This window comes from Protopterus annectens, chromosome 1.part2 (assembly GCF_019279795.1).
Source record: "Protopterus annectens isolate FY-2018-M chromosome 1.part2, PAN1.0, whole genome shotgun sequence".
Taxonomy (NCBI): Eukaryota; Metazoa; Chordata; order Ceratodontiformes; family Protopteridae; genus Protopterus; species Protopterus annectens.
Window position 1 is genome coordinate 966,042,903 of NC_056727.1, and position 20,593 is coordinate 966,063,495.

Genomic DNA, 20,593 nt, shown 5'->3' on the forward strand with positions numbered 1-20,593 from the left:
GTGGGGGATACACTTCTCATCTTGCCATCCAGTACACATGTTGCTGATTATCACATCCAGTATGCTTACCCCTCTTGTGGGAGTGGTACGTTGTTCCTGGGCATTTTGGTTTATGGATTCTGGGAACTTTTCTCCTACTGTGTTGGTGCTAGTATAATGCTCCCAGTGTATGTCTGGGTATTTTCAGTCAAGCAATATAATGTGGTTTAGGGGGCTTGATATATTCATGTATTCCAACATAGGCCAGGTGCAGTTCCTGGTATTAGGACAGTAGTCTGCAGCAGGCTATATACTGGGAGGCGGTTTTAGCCATTGGTATTTGACCATGGCTAATCCATGCTGCTTCTTGTTGTGGTACCAACATGGGGTGTGGTTATCCTTGACATTTATTGCTAGTCACCCTCCTTTTGTAGCTTGTTCCATGTTTTGCGGCTGTACAGCACAGTATGAGGTGTGACCTGGTAGTGTTAGGGGGCTGATGTGAGCCTTGACCCAGTTCAGTATTACAGGACTGGTATCTACATTCTCCATACTGTGTGCATTTACACTGCACACATCTTGCTGTTTAGACTTCTGGCATTGGGTAGCATTACATCTTGGTTCCTATCCCTTGTGGTACCTATGAAGGTGGGTTTGTGTTTTGAGACTTACCTATTCAGGGCATGCTGTGGGTACTGACAGCCTTTGCCAGTATCCATGGGGCATGGAATGATAGGTGCACGCCACCCCTAGCAGGTGGTGCATCATGTCATGCTCCGCATGTCTTCCCAGCCTGAAACACATTGGCTCCCCTTTGACTAACTGCATTACTTCAGCCAGTTATTGCACTTGATCATCCCATCGTCATTTTGTGGCTTCATGCTTGGTGAGGGTGGATGATAGTCAGGGTGCTCAGGTGTGCATATAGTACATGGTGTTACATTACTTAACACATGACATTCATGCCTCAGGTGGTGCTGCAGGGCTGCCTCTGTCGGATGCGCATATTACACTTCCCTGTACATGTTTGTGAGCAGGTCATGTCATTTTAGGCATCCATGTTATTATTTGAGTGAGTCAGAGGGGTATCATTCCCAGGGTTCCTACTGAGCCAGTGTATGTGCTATCGTTGCCTCTTTGCCAAGGCCAAGGCATACTGGGCACGCCTCCTTCTGCCTACTGGGGCAGGCTCAGGTTGTTCCTCCTCTGAGTCACGCTCTGCCTGTGATGGCCTTGACAATGGTGGGGGGCTGTCTGGCCCAGCCCTATGCTGGTCCTGCTGCAGCTGTTTTCGCAAGATCATATTATGTGGCATAGCACATACCATGACAATTTGGGTACATGTAGTTGGTGTGTACTGCAAGGCTCCACCAGATGTGTCCAGACACCGGAACCGTGACTTGAGCAGCCCAAACACACGCTCTATTACATTACGTGTTTGTGCATGTGCCTCATTATGGCATTCCTGTTCAGGTGTGTGTGCGTTTCTGATGGGTGTCATCAGCCACGGCTCCAGTGCATAACCTGCATTCCCCACTAGGTGTCCGTGTGGGATGTCCCCATTGGCAAATGTCTGGTACAGATGCGTCAAATGCCAGATGTGGGAATTGTGGTAACTCCCAGGGCAGCCAGCACACACATTCATTATTATGCCCTGGGCATCACACATGACCTGGCAGTTGATGGAGGAAGCCCTTGCGGTTAATGTAGACCCTACCCCACTCACCGGCTGGTGCTTTGATGTGTATGTGCGTGCAGTCTATTGCACCCACTACCTCAGGGTATTCCGCTATTTGCTGGAAGAGAAGCATATTGCTGACCAATACCTCACGGGCATTGGGGAAATATACATGATCACCGACATGTGCTGACATGGCATCCAGGAACTGGTGCAGTACCCTGGAGGCTGATGCCTGTGATATCCCCATCATATCGCCAGTTGGTCTCTGGAAGGTACCTGTTGCTAGTATTCTTAGGCCAACACATACCTTGGTTTCCACTGGGATGGGTTCCCCTCTGTTGGTTCTGTGTGTGAGGTGTGGCCTGCACAGCTCAACAATTTGCTGCAGGAGCTCTCTGTCCACTCTATAGCGCTCTACTATCTCCAGCTCATGTAACCCGTGGTAGGTGACCCTGGGCCTGTACACTCTTCTCCGTCTCCTCACTGTGGGTTGTCTGGCACCATCTGCATTGTCACCACCCTCAGCAAGTCGCCTGTGTCTCATTATGACAGCTATGGCAGCCCCTAACATTTCTGCTCTGAGTGAAGCTTTTCAGTTTTCACTTCTATTAGCTTATTCCTGTCTTGCAGTGTCTCTTAAGAGAAACATCCTGCACTACTGTTTGCAGAGTTTTAAGTGCTGGGCTGGGCTACTATTCTGCCTGTGTAATTGCCTGCTTCTAATTGTTTTCACCTGCTAGCTTCAGCAGTTATCCCTGCTAGCTTCCTATTAATTCTGTTGCTTCCTTTTTCCTTTCTGTTTCCTCAGGGGGGAGCAACGTGCATACCAGCAGAAACATGCTCACAGTGGCTTACACGCACGCACACGTGCTTACACGGTTCAGAATCTACTTATTCGGGTTAAAACACGCGCACACCCACGCAGACACTGTTACACGTCTGCCAACAGCCTCCAACATGCTCAGCCTGCCCTACACATGCGCACACCAGTGCAAACAGTGTTAAACATTTCCCAACACGCTCCCACATGCTCAGTCTGCCTTACACGCGTGCACACTGCCCTACTCGCTCTTCATGGCGCGCACACGTGTGCATGCATGCCCAGCAAGAAACTTTGGTGTAAGTAACAGTGTACACCTTCCATTTCTTGACTTTCCCTGACTTATCTAGTGGCACACCTCTTTCCATGATCTGTGTCTGTCATCTGTCATGTTACACTGACCTCCAATGAACTGCATTTCTTTCTACCATTCCCCCATGTGATGTCACCTATCTCCTACTCTATTCCTCCCCCTTATGTATCTCTTACACAACTCAGACTGTGCTCATTTGCTATGTGACTGTGAGATTCAGTATCCTAACCCTCATTTACATGAGATTGCCTACTAATGCTTAGTTACATGTCTTAGACTCAGCTTCCCCCCTTAGCAACCACTACACGGTGGCCATGTTGTTTTTGGTCTGCTGGTCCCTGCATTGTCATTCCATGTATTGCATGAAACCCACATTTGTGGGTTTATAACCTTCTTTTTTATGTTTTTATACAGCGCAGCCCGTTTGCGCGGGGCTGCGCTGGGTTATATTTTTATTATTTTTGCATCGGGTTACCTTGCCAATGGCCACATATTTGGCCATTGGCATGCTGCCTGACACATATGCACCCTTTATTTGGAGCTGATATGGCTCCGTTGTGGAATTTGCAGAAACATACTCAGTTGTCAACTGAGTACATTTCTGCAGCTAAAACGTCTCTTACACGGACTGGTTTCTGCTTCGTGGATCGCTAATATACCTCATTTGCATACCTTTCGGCTGCAAGTGAGGTATTTAGCATGTCCACGCCCAGTCCGTGTAAGAGACGTTTTAGCTGGTCTCTTACACGGAGTTAAGGGCTGTTCCTGGATCGCGAGGCTTGCATGGAGTGTTACACGTCTCTTACACTCCGTGCAAGCCTTCGTGAATCCTGCCCATCATCTTTTTACTTTATTGTTTTTGTGTGGAGCTTTTCTCCCCAGGCCTCCATTGAAAATGAGCATGTGTCCAGTGGACTTTCCTGATTAACAAATGTAAAATTAAAAAAAAAAGCTTTTCAAGTATATTGGAACTCGGGCATAAATTGGTCGATAATCTTTATAGTCTTTTGTGGAAGAGACATTTTGGACAGAAATGATACAAAACTATTTGAAAGGAGGTGGAACTACTTCAGAGGTGACAGAAATATTAAATATATGAGTAGGTAGTTTTGTAATGTATTTTTATGGTTTTCTTTTTTTTTTTTTTTAGTTTCTTCTGTCTGTATTTCAGAGAAGTTAAATGTGGCAGAAGTACTGTAAGGGAGAGTAATTGACTGCTTCTGTAGACAAATATGCTATGATAAAGTTATTGTTTGAAATGAATATAGTATAAAGGTTTTATAGTCAGCAAAGTTAAATTATTGGTAGTGGAAGGGACTCTGGAAAGAGGGGATCAGTGATAGGACATGACAGTTTTATTTATTGCAGAAAAGCTTGTGATCACTAGTGGCAGAGAGACCTGTTTTCTCTTAGGTTTACTGCTTTGGCTGCATTTCCTGATAATTCAATTTTTTTAATGGGTGAGCTATGTTTGGTTCATAGGTTCATAGGTAGGTACTAGGCTATTGGCCCTAGGGCCTGTATAAGCCTAGCCAAAAATGTACCCTGGCTTTCGCCACTCAAAAAAATTATTTTCCTGTGCCCCTGTCGAGAAGAGCCACAGAAGTGATCCCTGGGGTGAATTTCTTATTTCCCATCCAATAAGTTGACTGCCTGTGGGTACTATTTTGCAAATTTTCTATGCTTTGTTCTTAACCTTCATTATATTAGTTAGTTCAGGATTAAGTCAAGGGCAGCAATGTCCTTTGAGCCTCCTTTGAGTGGATTGGAAGAGAATATTTTGAACCAGAGAGAGGATGTATGTAAAATATTCTAGGCTGCAGAAGGGTTTAACATGCTATAAATATGCGTCCAGTCTATTGCTGCTAATACAGTGTTGAGTAAACGGGATTGCTGTTCTGGGAATGGTCTAACATGTACAATTAGTACAGGCCTCCTGGAGTTCTAAAGGACTGGGAAGTGATAAGTGGGCAGTGGTCACTAAAGTTGTTTGGAAAGATTTGGATTTTGGTGCAACATTCTTAAATGTTGCTAATTATCAGGTCTGATTGTATAGGGATTTGGTCTTGATGGGGCACTCACTAGTTGTTCTAGATTATACTAAGAAGCTTTTTACCTTCATTTCCTTTAGCATTATGTTTGAAATCACCAAGTTTGATGATGTTTTGGGCAACTTTATTTGAGAAGATTTCTAATACTGTTGTTTGCAGGAGGGAGAAGGAAGATGGTGGGGGTATACAGACATATGCTTTGAAGGAGTGAGTGTGTTCTACTATTGTTAGATGGCAGTAGGCCCAGTTTGGTGGAGTGTCATTCAATGGGTTTGCGCTAGCAGATGATGACTTGAATATTGAGGTTTTGTTTCAAAAAGGATCATGGCTTCTCCACCTGCCATTATTCTTGGTCCAGGATCTGTGGATGTGTTATAATGTGAGGGGTAAAGTTGTCTGTTGTCCAGGTTTCTGCACCTGCAACAATCTGGTTCCTATCACAAAATCTGCACCTGCAACAATCTGGTTCCTATCACAAAATCTAAGAGGTTGGAGATCGAACGGCTTTACCATCAGAAATGCCGTTCATCAATGTGTTTTTAATGAGATCGTGGTACAGTGAAGATCGGAAAAAACTGCCCTTTCCTCACTGTAGTGCATTTTCGGAGTTGGTATATATAATTAGCAAGGGGTGAAGAGCGACTTTGAAGTATGGGATTTTCGATGTTTAAGCCATTCGTTCTCCGGTCTTTTCAAACTCATAATATAGATCACAACAATCTGTCGTTGAGTGGTGGCCTGCCATGCTTAGACAGTTGTCTGTTTATTACTAATGCTACATGTGTTGAGGAAGATGATTCTAAAGTCTTTATTCCTACATTCATGGGGCACAGGATTGGAGTGGACATCACTTAGATTAAGGAATTTCTAGGCTACATTGAAGAGCTGAGTAAGTAAATGTTGAATTCTAACTATGGCTAGATTAGTATTTCATAATAGAAGTAGGAATTGCCTCCCTGATGTAAAAGTCAGAAATTTAATGTAATAGTTGATGTTAACTGGAGGTCCTATATGGTAGGAATAGTTTGGCTGAGTGTTAATTCTATGAGAGTAGCAAGTATTAAGGGGACTGTTATCAGAGAACCAGGTGAGGCTAAGGAAAATACTATCTGCGGAGAGTATAGTAAGATGGAGTCTAAGAGTAGTCATAGTATTTATATGAACGTACTGGTGCTTGTTTTACTTAGGGAAGGCAAGAAAGAATGCCTGTAAGAGTTAATGCATTGTGTCTGGGAAGGTAAGAAGCTAGGATGAGCAGAAGGTGAAACTATTGTATTAGGTGTTTTAAGTAACGCTGTGGTGTGGGATGGAAAAACAAGCGAGGAGGACTAAGGTGTAATGCACAAGGAGTGGATGTTTGCATCTAGGTGTACTAGGCATGTCAAAAAAGGGAGGGTGGGAAGTAAGTGATTTTTGAGAATTTGGTTATGAAGGAGAAGTGGGTTTGGTTATTAAAAAGAACTGGAATTTATTAAAGGGAGCTGAGATAGAGGTAAAGGTGGAGTACTGTAATTAAAGCAGATGGGAAGAGGTAAGGAAAGTATATGGGGTGGGTGAGGAACAAAGCAAAGCTCAGCTTGCATGGCTGAGCAGAACGGGTAAGTCCCAAGGCTGCTGTCCTGCAAAAACAATCAGTTAATAGGAATTGATCTTGGGGTGTAAGAGCTGTAGCAATCCAACATGAATGCCCCCCTTTCAGTAGGCTTTTCCATTGTTACTGATTGCAACAACTGCAGTATTATAATTTTACCCTCCTCTACAGCACATGCAACTATAAGGACAAGGTTGCTTCTCTAAGTGCTAGTGTTGTTAGCTAGAAAGCCCTAATAATAATACAAAAAGTGGATGTTAATCAGGCTAAATGAAAAGATTCAGAAAGGCTAATGTGGGTAGATTAATAAGACAATAAAGCTAAGAAAAGAAAAACGTGGTCAGCAAGCTCACAAAGAGGCCTTAGGAATGAGGCACAGAAAAAAGGCATAACAACGCTAGCAACCTAAATAGTGCAATTAGAATATTTAATTTTATTATTATTTCAGCTAGTCAACAAGTAAATATATAGCCTGGTTGGCTTACTTCAATAGTTTAATGACAAGAGACTTACTCAGCATTTTGAAGATGCATATTAGTGCCACCCAATACCATGTAAGAAGGTGAAGGAGTTCAAAAGCTGAGCCGTGTGATAAAGTAAAAGGAAGACACATCTGTGGCCCTTGTGTGCCTGATTTATTTAAACTTAAATGTTTAGCACTACATGGAGAGTAGTCTGAAATCAAATGTGACAACATTTACAGCTGAGATGAAATGTACTAAAGGGATGTGAAAGGAGGTGTCCCTTCACGTCTAAGGTCACCATGTATGCTCCTTGTGGAATGAGTGGCAGGAGTTCTTACAGAAGAAGCACTTTGAATTTTGGACCTTGAACTAACTTAGGTACTTGGAGGAGGGGAAAAGAGGAAGATGGGTCAGAATGGTCTTAGGTTAGAGCAAGGGGGAAGGACAGCGAGGCTGAGTCAAGTCTGATCTCTTGATTGGGTTTCGACTATGATTACCCTTGAGCTCTTCTGTATGATTTTTTGCCATTCCTTTTAGTACTTACCTTTTTCTCCCTTGCCAGATCTAGTAAGGTATTGCCTGAGATTAGAAGGGCAGGTCTTGACTGCACAATTCCAGTTGTACCTAGGCACACATATCTAAAAAATCTGATTAACTAACTGGGCAGTCTTACCTTTTTCTTCCAGCTTTTTGTATATACTGCTTGAGCAGAGGGGCTGAAGACATCCTTGCTTAAAGGGGGCATTTACAATCTCAGACTTCACACTATCTAGTAGAAGCGATCTCCTCAACCAAACATGTGTTCTGATAACCGACTCCATTGCTACTGTCATGCATGATGCACCCACAGCATCATAGCTACATCTCTTACAGTGTCTGAGTAGCTGGTAGGAGAGATCACTTATATCCAGCAACTATCATCTCAGATCTTTCTCCTCAATCCCCTCTATCTTGGCCTTCATCTGTTACAGCAACATTTGTTAATAGGAAAGGATGTAGAGAAGTCAGTTTAAAGCCCTGAAGGCTGAGTTAGCAGCTGTATATAATGTCCTCCCCAAATCTATCAAGGGCTCTGTTCTGTGTGCATGTGTGTGTGTGTGTGTGTGTATTGTATATAGTGTATTATGTGGTAGGAGCAGGGCATAGTAAAGGTGTAGTTTGCAAAATAGCCAAAAATGTATTTACCAGTAGTAAAAATTCAGTAGTGTCAAATGATTATATTTTTCGGTAGTTACATTTTGCCTTGGTTTGTCTGACAGACACCACAACCAAATGTACGTAGCAACCTGAGCAACATTCTAAGTTTCTGTCTCTGAACATTAAATAAAGTCATGTGTAAGTACAGTGGAATTCCAGAATATGTCTTAAAGGACAGCAATGAGTTTTTCAGGAGTCCCAGTACAAGCTGGAATCAGGTGTTTGGCAGCATACCCTGGTGGTCTGCATGAAATCCGTTAACACTCTAACAGTTTATACTGGATTCCCAACAACACTGCTGCAGTCTGTCAGCTAGTTAAAGCTAACTGAAATTTGAGAATGAACCCAATAATGATGTATCATCTGGTGAGCCAACTACTGCAGTTACAGGGTGTAACGTTGCTGCAGAGATGTCAGTGGTTTAAACACACTAACACACCAGTATACCCATAGGACATGACTGGAGTCAACTAATGCAGTTACAGGGTGTAACATTGTTGCAGAGAGGTCAATGGTTTAAACACACTAACACACCAGTATACCCATAGGACATGACTGGAGTCAACTACTGCAGTTACAGGGTGTAACATTGCTGAAGAGATGTCAGTGGTTTAAACACACTAACACACCAGTATACCCATAGGACATGACTGGTGTCAACTACTGCAGTTACAGGGTGTAACATTGCTGCAGAGATGTCAGTGGTTTAAACACACTAACACACCAGTATACCCATAGGACATGACTGGAGTCAACTAATGCAGTTACAGGGTGTAACATTGCTAGAGAGCTGTCAGTGGTTTAGGCACACTAACACACCAGTATATCATAGGACCTGACTGGTATTTAACTTTATTTGAACTGGTAATAAAGTGTTATTTACTGTTGTTAAGTTCTCCACTGGATAACATAAATCTGACTGTAAGTGCTCACGTTATGTCATATTACACTTGAGAAAATATTGCTTTATGGACAGGATGGTACAATCCTGCAATATACATTATGAATCACTATTAAAATGCAATCCATCAAAGGTATTAAGAACTGCTTGTGCAATGAAAAAAGGAGGAGTGATGAGTGCACAGGGCACTCAATATGCCAGTTATGGAGTGTAATGCCCTTTCAGTATGTATCTGTCCAAACACTTGCCACAGCTGGAATGACCACTATGATTTTTCATTAAACATCAAGGGCCTAAATCATAAAAGCTAAGCAAACCACTTCAAAGTCTTGTCCCGCTTCTCCATATTATGTAGACTACTGAGAATTGACCTCTGTCTTGCGAATATAGCTTCAACAGACCCTGTTCTGTCAGTACTATTACAAATTAGTAAGTCAAGTAGTATCATAAATACCCATTCAAGCATACCTCTCAACCACTTAGCACAAGAAATTTGAACAAAGCCTATAATGGGGGTACAAAAGCCCCAAAATAGGAACAGTTGTTAACTATTGTTCTTATAAACTCAGAAAGTTGCTAGAATAATAGCATGCATTTTCTGAATTATATAAAATCTGAAACTCAAATGTGTGTCATTACTTAGTGACTTCAATCCTCAATGACTTGGAAGATACCATACCTTTTTTTATGAACAGCCCAAAAGTATGAGGTAAAATTCTGGACAGTTGAGAGGTATGCATTCAAAGGATCTCAAATCTCTTTTGCAAAATAAATAGAACACAGTGGAGGGATAGGTTGGTGTCACCGAGAATACCCATAATATGGAACTGTCTAAAACTCCACAAAAAGCAACCTACGTCCCTTACTCTGTTCAAATGTAATGTAGACAAATATATGGTAAACCACAAATTCACTCCTTGTTTAGCACCTCTGTCCTTCACAAACAGTGGAAACATATAAATGTCCCAACATATCTTTTTTCAGCCCATTTCGAGGTTATTTATATGCAAAATATAAGAGCCAAAACCTACCATGGGAATGTAAGGCTAGGCTCCTTGAGATCCACACACATCAATAGCCTAGAAAGTACTTATGAACCTATGAACATATAAGAGAAAGGGAAATACCCCTACATGGTGGCTAGCTTCACTACTCAAACAAATTATTGGACCAAGGTCTTGTCAACCTAATTGCGTTCATGAACATTATGAGACAGCAACAGAAGGTGTAAGCAGCAATCGTGACTGGTACAAGAACAAAAAGAGCTAGAGGAAAACTTCCATGAGATACAAGGAAGGTGGATGTTTGTGGTAAATTCTGACAACTTGCCAGCACTATCAGCAGGTTCTTGGACAGAATGGATGGACAAGTGAAAAAGTCTGCAAGTCAAGAAGCCTGAACTGTGTTCTTTCCTGTATTTTGTTGGTCAGATATGAAATTCAAATGCTTTGTTCAGTGACTTGGTAAAGGGGCTGAAGAAAATAACAGATACAAGCAAGATGCATTAACTTGTCTGAAACAGATATTTGACTTAAATAACTGATCGTGACAAAATGTGAAAATTTAAATCACCAGTTTACCATCATTATTTGCATCCATCTGCCGAAAGATTTTGTCTGTCCGTTTTTCTGGTGTGGACTCATCATCTGGCATCTTCATCACTGATGACACCATCTTATAGATTGCCTGATAACAAAAGAGAAACACATATTAAGACTGCATGCAGATTACTGCAAAAAAGTTCTGCTATGTTACCTACAGGAATTCATTTCTTGAAAATTCAAGTTTCTGTAGATGAAGAACAGGATTCACATCAAGAGCATGAGAAAGAAGTATGAAGGACTGAAATAGCCGTCAAGCTGAATAAAGTGTGTATATTTATCAGTTACATCAAATGTGTACTTTCCTATGTATCTTTTTAAGAAAATTTACCTAAACAATGTTAAGGATAACACAAATCTAATGTTAAGGCTAACACACATCTACAAATTATGTGGAATCTATACATATGCAATATATATTTTAGATGGGCCAAAGACCTTACCAGTTCTTAACCAATTAAATCACTGTTTACAGGAAACATTACATCAAAGGTAAATGCACAGGTGATTAAATAACTGATGCATCCTTAGATCTGTTAATCCCTCAGAGTACCCTCATCTTCTTCACCACTGAGAGTCTTGCAAAAAACATGGAAGATGTCATGATGGACATTTATGCTACTGTTTTAATGCACACTGTGACACAAATGACATAAGAAACAGGATACATAAATGCATGCCACCCACCACCAGTTCACTATCTAGCCATTAGCATGCAATTTCCTGCAAATCAAAAAATAACAATGAATAGATGACACCTGCACTGTTAACAAGTCCTGACTTACAAAGAATTCTAATAGCTTAGGTTGTATGTAAGAGATGTCAATTGTCAGAGAAGTGGAGGGAGGAAAGGTATACACGCCTCATCAAAGAGGATCTTCTCAAAGATCCTCTGATATAGTAAGAATGTATTAGTTATATCTATTGTCAAGGCTCCTTTTTATGGGTCCAGTAGTTGGGCTACTTGATTCCCATATAGCAAATAAGCAGGGAGGCTGGAGCAGTGGAAAGCACAAGAAAACAGATCAGAAAACTGAGTCTTGGAGTACTGACCTACCAAACATGCTCAGTTCCAAGAAATGCAGCTGAGTCAATAAACAGAAGGCCTCCTAGTGACCTCAATAATCGCTGTGCTATCAACACCACTGGAATGAACAGGTCTACACCAGCAGCTAGGTTCAAAGGTGGAGTTAATGGTCACTCCAACAGTGAGGCATCCTTCGCTAGGACCAACAGACGTTTCCATAAAGCCAGGAATCTTAATTCCTGAGAAGTCATAACCCTTCCTGGCCTCCAAGGGATGACAAAAATGAGTTTTGGCCTTTGCTCCTTTACTATGAGATTAGAAATGGTATTAGCAGGAATGAGGGGGAGGTATATCTGAACTTGTGTCATGGGGGACAGAATACGTCTTCTACTACCTGTCCTATGTCCTGCTGAATCGAGCATCAAAAGGTGTGGGGATCTATTCTTTCCTAGTGGCAAAGAGGCCAATACCCATACTGCCCCACATTCAGAAGACAAGAAGCGTGGCCTCTAAAGCCAGATGAGCCTCATCTCCTTTCTTGAGAATTATAACTTTGTGCACCACAAGTAAAAATCTTTGCATATGATATGACAACATAAGTTCACCTTGTATACTGAATAATAACAGAAACATCATTATTAATCAATTAACATACTGCAGAGTCCTCAACTAGTATTGTGAATGGATTATAGAACCTAAATAGAAAGAACTGCTGTATAAATCTATTCAGATAGATATATCTTTTCTAATATGACAGAAGCATAACATTGAGTATTCAGTCAGTAAAGAGTTATGCATGCACAAAGGTATATATATATTATTATTACACACACACACACACACACACACACACACACACACACACACACACACACACACACACACAAACATACACACACACAGCATTAGTCATAATTTTCTGTTCTATAAATATATTGTGAAGATTGGGTGAAGATAGGTGAAGGCTGCCAGCCTAGCCAGATAAAATTTTGGAAATAATTCTATCATCTGTAAATATTAATGTAAACCACAGGCTTGTGTCTTAAAGGGTAAAAATAGTGTTACATGTGGAACTGAAAAAAAAAAATGAAACAACAGTGCATTCTACTGACCAAGTAAAGCATGTTGTGACCCTTTGATCTAAACACGGCTCCGGACGGCCTAGATGAAAGAATTATTGCTATTGTTTTAAGGCCAGAGTTAATGGCAAATATTTGCATGCATAAATGTCCTCTATTGCTCTGGTTTCTGCCCAAAGGTGAAGAATGTAAATGTAGTTTCTGTTAGCCTGGGAGCCCAGGGAAGCGTGAAGAATGATGTAATGTGAACCAGGAATGTGATTTTAAAAACAGAGAGAATCAGAGAGCATTAAGCATTTTGTCTTGACCATCCAACTCACAGCACTGCCTTGCTCTAAATGTAAGTTTATCTTGGAATTGTGTTTTCTCTGTTTTTCTGTGATGTCAGAACTGTACTACTGAATTATTTTAAGTATTTCTCTGTGATCTCTGAACTCTTGACTAGCACTGTGTAGTAAAAAGTATTGTTTTGTGTTTTGACTATTTGTTATTAAATATTTTTAAAACACTTTCAACTGTGGCTGTTTTTGTAGAGATAATTTAAGCTCTTTAGAGTACTTGCATGCCTTTGGTAAAATTGTACAAAGCCACTCCAATAGCTTTAGCCTTGGGCTATACTTCCAATTGGATAATAATATTGCACAGTAATAACTGGACACCCTTTTAAGGGCCTTTGAGTAGTTGATAAATATTAGTGGGTGGTGGCAGCTGGTAATACCGTACAGTCTGAGAAAAAAGGGGCACAGCTGGAGAACCTGTGCCAGCCTTCCCCAGGAGTGTCTGTGTGGTTGTATAAACTCTTCTCAAAGTGTGTGTGTGTGTGTGTGTGTGTGTGTGTGTGTGTGTGTGTGTGTGTGTGTGTGCTACTTGGGCAGGGACACAAAGCACTGGTTGAACAGACAGGGTGCTGGAGGTTTTAGCTTGCCCACTAGGCTGAGATCTGGACCCTATAGCTGTGCCAGTGGGGAGTCTTACTGGGGACCTAGAGAGCAAGGGAGTGACCAGCCCCGGACTGACTGTGATCTCTGTGTGCTCTTAAGGGAAATTGCACTTTACTGTGTATATTTGTTATCCGTTCCTCCTATATGAGACGCCCCTCACTGGTGTTACTGGTGAGGATTGAGGCTCCTTGATTGCTGGGCCAGGGCACCAGCACCACATATATAGCAAATTAAATTTGCTAACTCAAAGCTGCAGGAAAAGCAATGTCCCAGGAAGTGTCAGAGGAGTAGATGGGACCTTTCTAATGTTTGTTTGTGAGTCAAGACTCAGGATATGAGGTAAGAAATACTCCCAGGTCAAGACTCAGGATGTGAAGTAAGAAATCTTCCCAGGTGTAACTACAATTTTGGAACATTGACCAGAGTACTGAAGGGCCTGACATTCCAGCTTTATGTGCCACTGCAATATGTGTAGCATTTAAAGCATGGGACACACACTACCATGGTAGCCATGGGGCTAAAATCTCTTGCCACATTCCAGGTAATCAGTTAGAAAGGATCTCAAGGCTGATCCCTCATTGATGGAGATCTTGCAGTTTTCAAAAGGGTGCAGGCCACCAAAATAGACTTTAATGCTAAAGACAATGGCTATTGCTTGATCTCCTGCCCTCTTACCTTGATTTTTATTTGGCTCAAAGCAGGGATTTTATGGGAAATCAAATACCAAACCTTGCATTCATGACCATCTAATGATGCCATCCTACTTAGGTCTTGAACTTTTCTTACCTACTTTGCCTAGTAGCCGAATGGATTTTTTTTACCTTACAAGACCTCTTTACACTTCACTATTTCCTATTGTAACACAAACAGCGACATTGTGAGCCCTGGATGAAAATCTGTTTGGGTTTCCTTGGTGTCAGACATGGAAACATTCTTACCAGATAGTATAAATATCTGAACTGTACAAGCATCAGGAAAGAGCTAGTGAACATGGAGACAGGTATACCCTTCCAGATCGAACTTGTGTGACATCACGATTGATACCCGACAGAGATCGCACATGTGACATCACGACTGATACCTGACAGAGATTGCATGTATGACATCATGACTGATACCTGACAGAAATCATATGTGTGACATCATAACTGATACCTGATAGACTTGTGCACATCCATTGCAACAGTTCTGTGCAAGACGAGGGTCCTTGGGAAAAAAATCCTATCTTTCACTTATTGTTGAAAGTCTCTTGAAATAACAAAGTCTTGCTTTCTATGGATGTTTCTTTTGTATGCCTGCCAATATCCCAACAATCTTTTATAAATGCTTTCTCACATTTTCCCATTAATCAAATACATGTATAACGGCTTTCACAGTGAGAACAGCTCTATAAGCTGCTGACTGAGCAATAACTTATTGAATAGAGTGAGCTAAAAGACGAAATCAAGGGAAACATTATCCTGTACCTTATCAAGGCCATGTTGCTAAAAACAAGGCAACCAGCCTTTTTGTGTAAAGGATGAATTAACAACCTTCTCCAAAATGCAGGCATCTCAGAATTAATTTCTGAAAATATCATGGGTGTTGGAGTACTTCCACATGAAACACCATGCTGTCTTTTATATGGGGGAAAGTTTTATACCTCTAGTAGCAGTGTGCTCCCCTATACCCTAATTTCTTTAACTATATGTGAGATCTCTGGAATTTAGATGAAAAAATAAGTCCCTTTTTCTTTACCACAATCTCAGTGCAAAAAGGATGTTTCCTGTCGTGCGTGTGTGTGTGTGTGTGTGTGTGTGTGTGTGTGTGTGTGTGTATATGTGTGCATGAAAACACATTTTAAACGTGGAAGCCAAATGTCCCTGACTGGTAACTGGTTTAACCATCACTGGTTAAAATAAATGTAGTACTGTTACTAACTTTCCATGTCACTTACTCCTAATGATCCTGGATATCTCTTTTCTCTGGCTTCTCCATCATAGAATCATTATTTTACATTTCAACTGCATTGTTTCTGCTTATTACTTAAATCTGGATAGCTTCTATTCCATTGTTGTATATATCTTGTACATTAGCACTGTAATAAATCTTTTTGTCATCAGTAAAACACATTTTATTTCCAGAATTTCTATAGTATTAACTGGATTGATATACAAATGGACTAGTCTCAGTACTGAACCCTGAGATGTCTCTCTTCATTAATAACTTTTTTTTATCTAATTGGACTCTTATTCACAAATTCTTTCTGTATTCTTTGTTGAAGGTCCATGCATGCTTTTGTATTAGAATTCACTCCATATTTCTGTAATTTAGTCACTAACCAGTTGTGTGGTACTATGCTACTGTTTAGGTAATGTTTAGCAGGTCTTGTCTATAGCTCCTTTCTGACCACCTGCCATGATTACCATATGAATTCTGATATCAAGGATTCAGAAATGATAAAAAACAACAGTATTATCATTTGCTTTTTACACAGTAACCATTCTGTCTTTTTATCCTATTTTTCCATAAAGGTTGTGACAATTTCATGTGTAATCTTCCCTTATATTTTATTCAGTGATCTCCTATTTTTACTTTTCTGGATTCTTTCCTATGTTATTTAGGGTCAACAGTACATATATTTGACCTACTCTGTATCACACTATTGTTCAGCATGGGTTTGCTACGTTTGATCGATATGCCATTACTTTAAACACAGCTATTCAGCTACAGTTGCCCAAACCCCACCTGTTTGAGAACTCAAAGCATCTAACAACAATTATTTGCAGCGTCAATTTGTTAGTATGATTGCAACCAGAAAATATTAAAACAAGTATTTTTTTTTTTGCAGGGGAGTAAGAGTGAGCATCCTACCAAATACCACATGGTCGAAGGGGGAAGCTTGTCATTCATAACTCCTTCTTAGTTTGTAGTCACACTCTGTACTTGACGCATCTCATTCATTGCTGCTTCATTAAACAAACATGCAAATGTCTCACATTTTCCCTGAAATACCACAATATCTGAGTCTATAAAATATAATATATGTGGAACCCACATACAAAGAACGTGAAGATAAGAATGTACAGCACTGTATCGAGCATCGATGTTGAAGCAAAAAGGCATGTGCCCAAAGTGGTGTTGAACAACTAAAGGGAACAAATTTTCCATGATTGTCTCCTCATTTGACCTCTTTGATCACTTTTGTATGGTCCCACCTACCATGCAAATGATCTCACACACACACACACACACACACACACACACACACACACACACACACATGCACCCACATGCATCACACCCACGTGTGTGTGTGTGTGTGTGTGTGTGTGTGTGTGTGTGTGTGTATACTATATATACACATATATGTATATACACGCACACACACACACACATATATATATATATAAATATATATATATTTATACACACACACACACCCATATATGTGGTTTATATATATATATCCCTTAAGAGAGAAAACACAAAATTTTGAGCATCGCAAGAATGAATCTCAAAATAAATTACATTTCACTTGTTTTTCTATTGCTTTTTTTTTTTTTTTTCTTTGAAGTGATACTTAAATATACAGAATATATCTCTGGCCTGGTCTCCTCTGGTAAACCCCTTTTGACTCTCTGCTGATGATTTGAAACAAAGAAGCAAGGAAAGCAATCTAATCTATTTTTGTGTATGAACTGTAGTTGCTTAATTGATAGAGCTACTTTCTGTATTACCTACCTGTTCCTATTGCATGTTTTTCTGTTTTGAGTATCAGCTTAGCCTAGCAGTGACTTTGTTCTTTGTGAAAGATAGACAAATTATCTTGGCTTCACATTTCGCTTGTTTTTTCATTGGTTATTTTGTTTCTTGAGTGATACTTAAATACGCAGAATATATCTTTGGCCTTGTCTTTGCTGATAAATCTCAAGGCAACAACTAGAAGCAGTGTTTGTTGATGATTAGAAGCAAAGAAGCAAGGAAAGTAATCTGATCTCTTTTTCTGTCAGAACTAGGGTTGTCACCTGTCAGGAATTTTTCCTTACAGTCAGGAAATCATTCGTTTGGTCAGGAAACCCGAAATTCACTGTCTCTGTTAAGAAAGCCAGTGTGAATGAGTACTTCTAGATATTCTGAGTCATTCTGACAACTATCTCTGAATATATATTTCACAAAATGTTGACTGTTTCACTTAGTTATTAACTTTGAAAGAGAAGAAGCATGCATTTACTTATTGAAAAGAGTGGAGCACTGCACGGAGCAAAAGGTGGGGCTTTTGTCAGATTTTGTCTCTTTCAAAGGTGGCACCCAAAGTCTGAGCTGCAATTGCTTAACTGATAGATCAGCTTTCTGTAATACCTGTTCATGTTGCATTTTGTTTTCTGTTTTAAGTAATCTGTTTGGCCTAGTGATTTTGCTCTGTGTGAGAGACAGACAATTAACAGTCTTCACATTTCACACTTCACTTTTCACTTGTTTTATCACTGGTTATTTCATTTCTTGAGTGATATTTAAATACACAGAGTATATAATTGGCCTTGTCTTATCTGATAAGACATGAGGCCTGCAACAACTGCAAGCACTGTTTGATTCTCTGTTGGTTTCCTCACTAACTCACTCTCTCATTGCTTGCTCTGTTTTTTTACACTTGGTGGATGTTGACCTGCCATTCCTTACTGAGCTTTGAAAGCTCTTCCCATTCTCATCTCATCTATTCATTTTACTTGGCACTGAGGGATCAAAACTAGGAATGCCCTCTGTTACATCCTGGGAAATAAGGAGACCACACGGTTCTGGAGTTGTAAGGCCTTTCTTTATTAAGAGCCTCCAGGTGCGCACCCATGCTACATGTTCACAACTTCGCCATAGCCATACATACACCGGAAACAAAAAGTTACCAGAGATATACAGAACCAACACTACATGTTGCTAATTCCCCAGAGCGCCCCTACAGTACAATAACAGCATTACTTGCCCGATACTACATTCCTCCCCTCTTAAGCACTGAATACCCTTCCGTACATAAGAAAAACAAGGGAGCAAGCCAAAAAACAATCCATCTAGTCACTTAATGTTTAAATACCCGGCTAGTATTAAACGGTTACCCCACAATCGAGTTAGGTTGCTCTTTTAAACTAGACATGCAATTGTAACATTGATAGTCCTTCAAGTAACTAGGTTTAACCAGTGCCCGCATAGAACGGCGCAATGGTACCACCCTAGGTGACTCTGGTGTCACAGTTACCAACTCTGGTACCGGTGTGTCCATCCCTGGAACAGTTGGGTCCTTGGGAACCCCTCCTTCCGAGTCCCGGCGGTCTCCCTCGGCCCCCACGATCGGAGATCCTCCTGCCGCTGCGAGCCCTTCTCCCGGAACTAACGGCATTTCCGGGGCTTGCAGTTCCATGGAGTCCTTCTCCTGCACACTCCGCAGAATCTGGTCCACATGTCTCCTCACCACTAAACCTCCATTCAACCTCACCTGGTACGACAGGGGACCCGTGTTCTTGACAATAAACCATGGAATCCATTTAGGTCCATAACTGAAGTTTCGCGTCATCACTGCATCTCCCTCCAAGAAACTTCTCTCTCTCCGTCGTCGATCATGATGTTCTTTTTGCCTCCACTGTATCCTCTCTACCTTAGCTCGGATGTTTGGATGCACCAGATCCAACGTGGATCTTAATCTCCGTCCTTGCAACATCTCGGCAGGGGACAATCCCGTGGTAGACTGGGGTGTAATGCGGTAGTTGAATAACACCCTTGATACTTTGGTTGCCATACTTCTGTCTCCAGCCTTTTTCATCATCGCTTTAAAGGTCTGGACAGCCCTTTCAGCACAGCCATTTGAAGCCGCATGGTACGGTGCTGATGTAACGTGTACAATGCCATTTTTTTCCAGGAAACCCTTGAACTCTTCACTCATGAAACATGAAGCATTATCTGATACAATAGTCTCGGGTAATCCTTGGCTACTGAAACTCTTCCTCAGGCATTCAATGGTAGTGGTGGAAGTGGGTGTTTTGACTGGGTAGGCATCCATCCATTTAGAATGAGCATCCATTATTATCAAAAACATTGCCCCCATAAAAGGCCCTGCATAGTCTATATGAAGTCTCTGCCAAGGTCTACTCGGCCACTCCCATGGGTGCAGTGGTGCCGCCACAGGTAAGTTACGATGCTGCTGACAGGTTTTACACTCTTTCACAGCTACTTCAATGTCGTGGTCCAACTTTGGCCACCAAAAATAACTTCGTGCTAAGGCCTTCATTCGGGTGATGCCCACATGACCCTGGTGCAGCTGTTGTAAAAGTGCACGTCTTCCTGGGGGCGGAATTATCACTCGTGCCCCCCACAACACGCATCCATCTTGCACACTCAGCTCTGTTTTCCTCACTTCATAAGGCCGGAAAACTGGATCAGGTTGTTGTGTTGTCCAGCCTTGCTGGACCCATTGAAACACTCTAGCCAACACCGGGTCTTTACGTGTCCATTCGCTCAATTCCTTCGCGGACACCAACGTGATGTCCTCCATCATCAACACCCGGTCCTCCCTTTCCTCTCGCTGGGGAGGCTCCGGTAGTGGCAGACGGCTCAGCGCGTCCGCATTGCTATGGTGTTTTCCGGGCTTATAAACAATCTCATATTCATAAGCTCTCAATGTTACAGCCCATCTCTGAATTCGGGGAGAAACCATTTGAGGCACGGCCTTCATTTCGTTGAACAATGACAACAAAGGCTTATGATCGGTGCATACAGTAAACTTCCTGCCATAGAGGTATTTGTGGAACCTCTTAATTCCAAACATTACAGCCAAACCCTCTTTATCTAGCTGGGAATAGTTTGACTCGGCTGGAGTTAAGGTGCGTGACATGAACCCAATGGGTCTTTCTTGTCCATCTGGCATCCGGTGTGCCAACACGGCCCCTAACCCATACGGTGAGGCATCACATGACAAAATTAAGT

General features: G+C 41.3%; 1 protein-coding gene across 2 annotated transcripts in view; it reads right to left on the reverse strand.

Moving 5' to 3' along the window:
- Positions 1 to 20,593, reverse strand: part of HPCA (hippocalcin) — a 778,673-nt gene that overhangs the window by 62,670 nt on the left and 695,410 nt on the right. For both annotated transcript variants that reach the window (XM_044059929.1, XM_044059928.1), the window contains one exon: positions 10,578 to 10,683. In XM_044059929.1, coding sequence (XP_043915864.1) covers positions 10,578 to 10,683 — 106 coding nt within the window. The remainder of the gene's footprint in view (positions 1 to 10,577; positions 10,684 to 20,593) is intronic.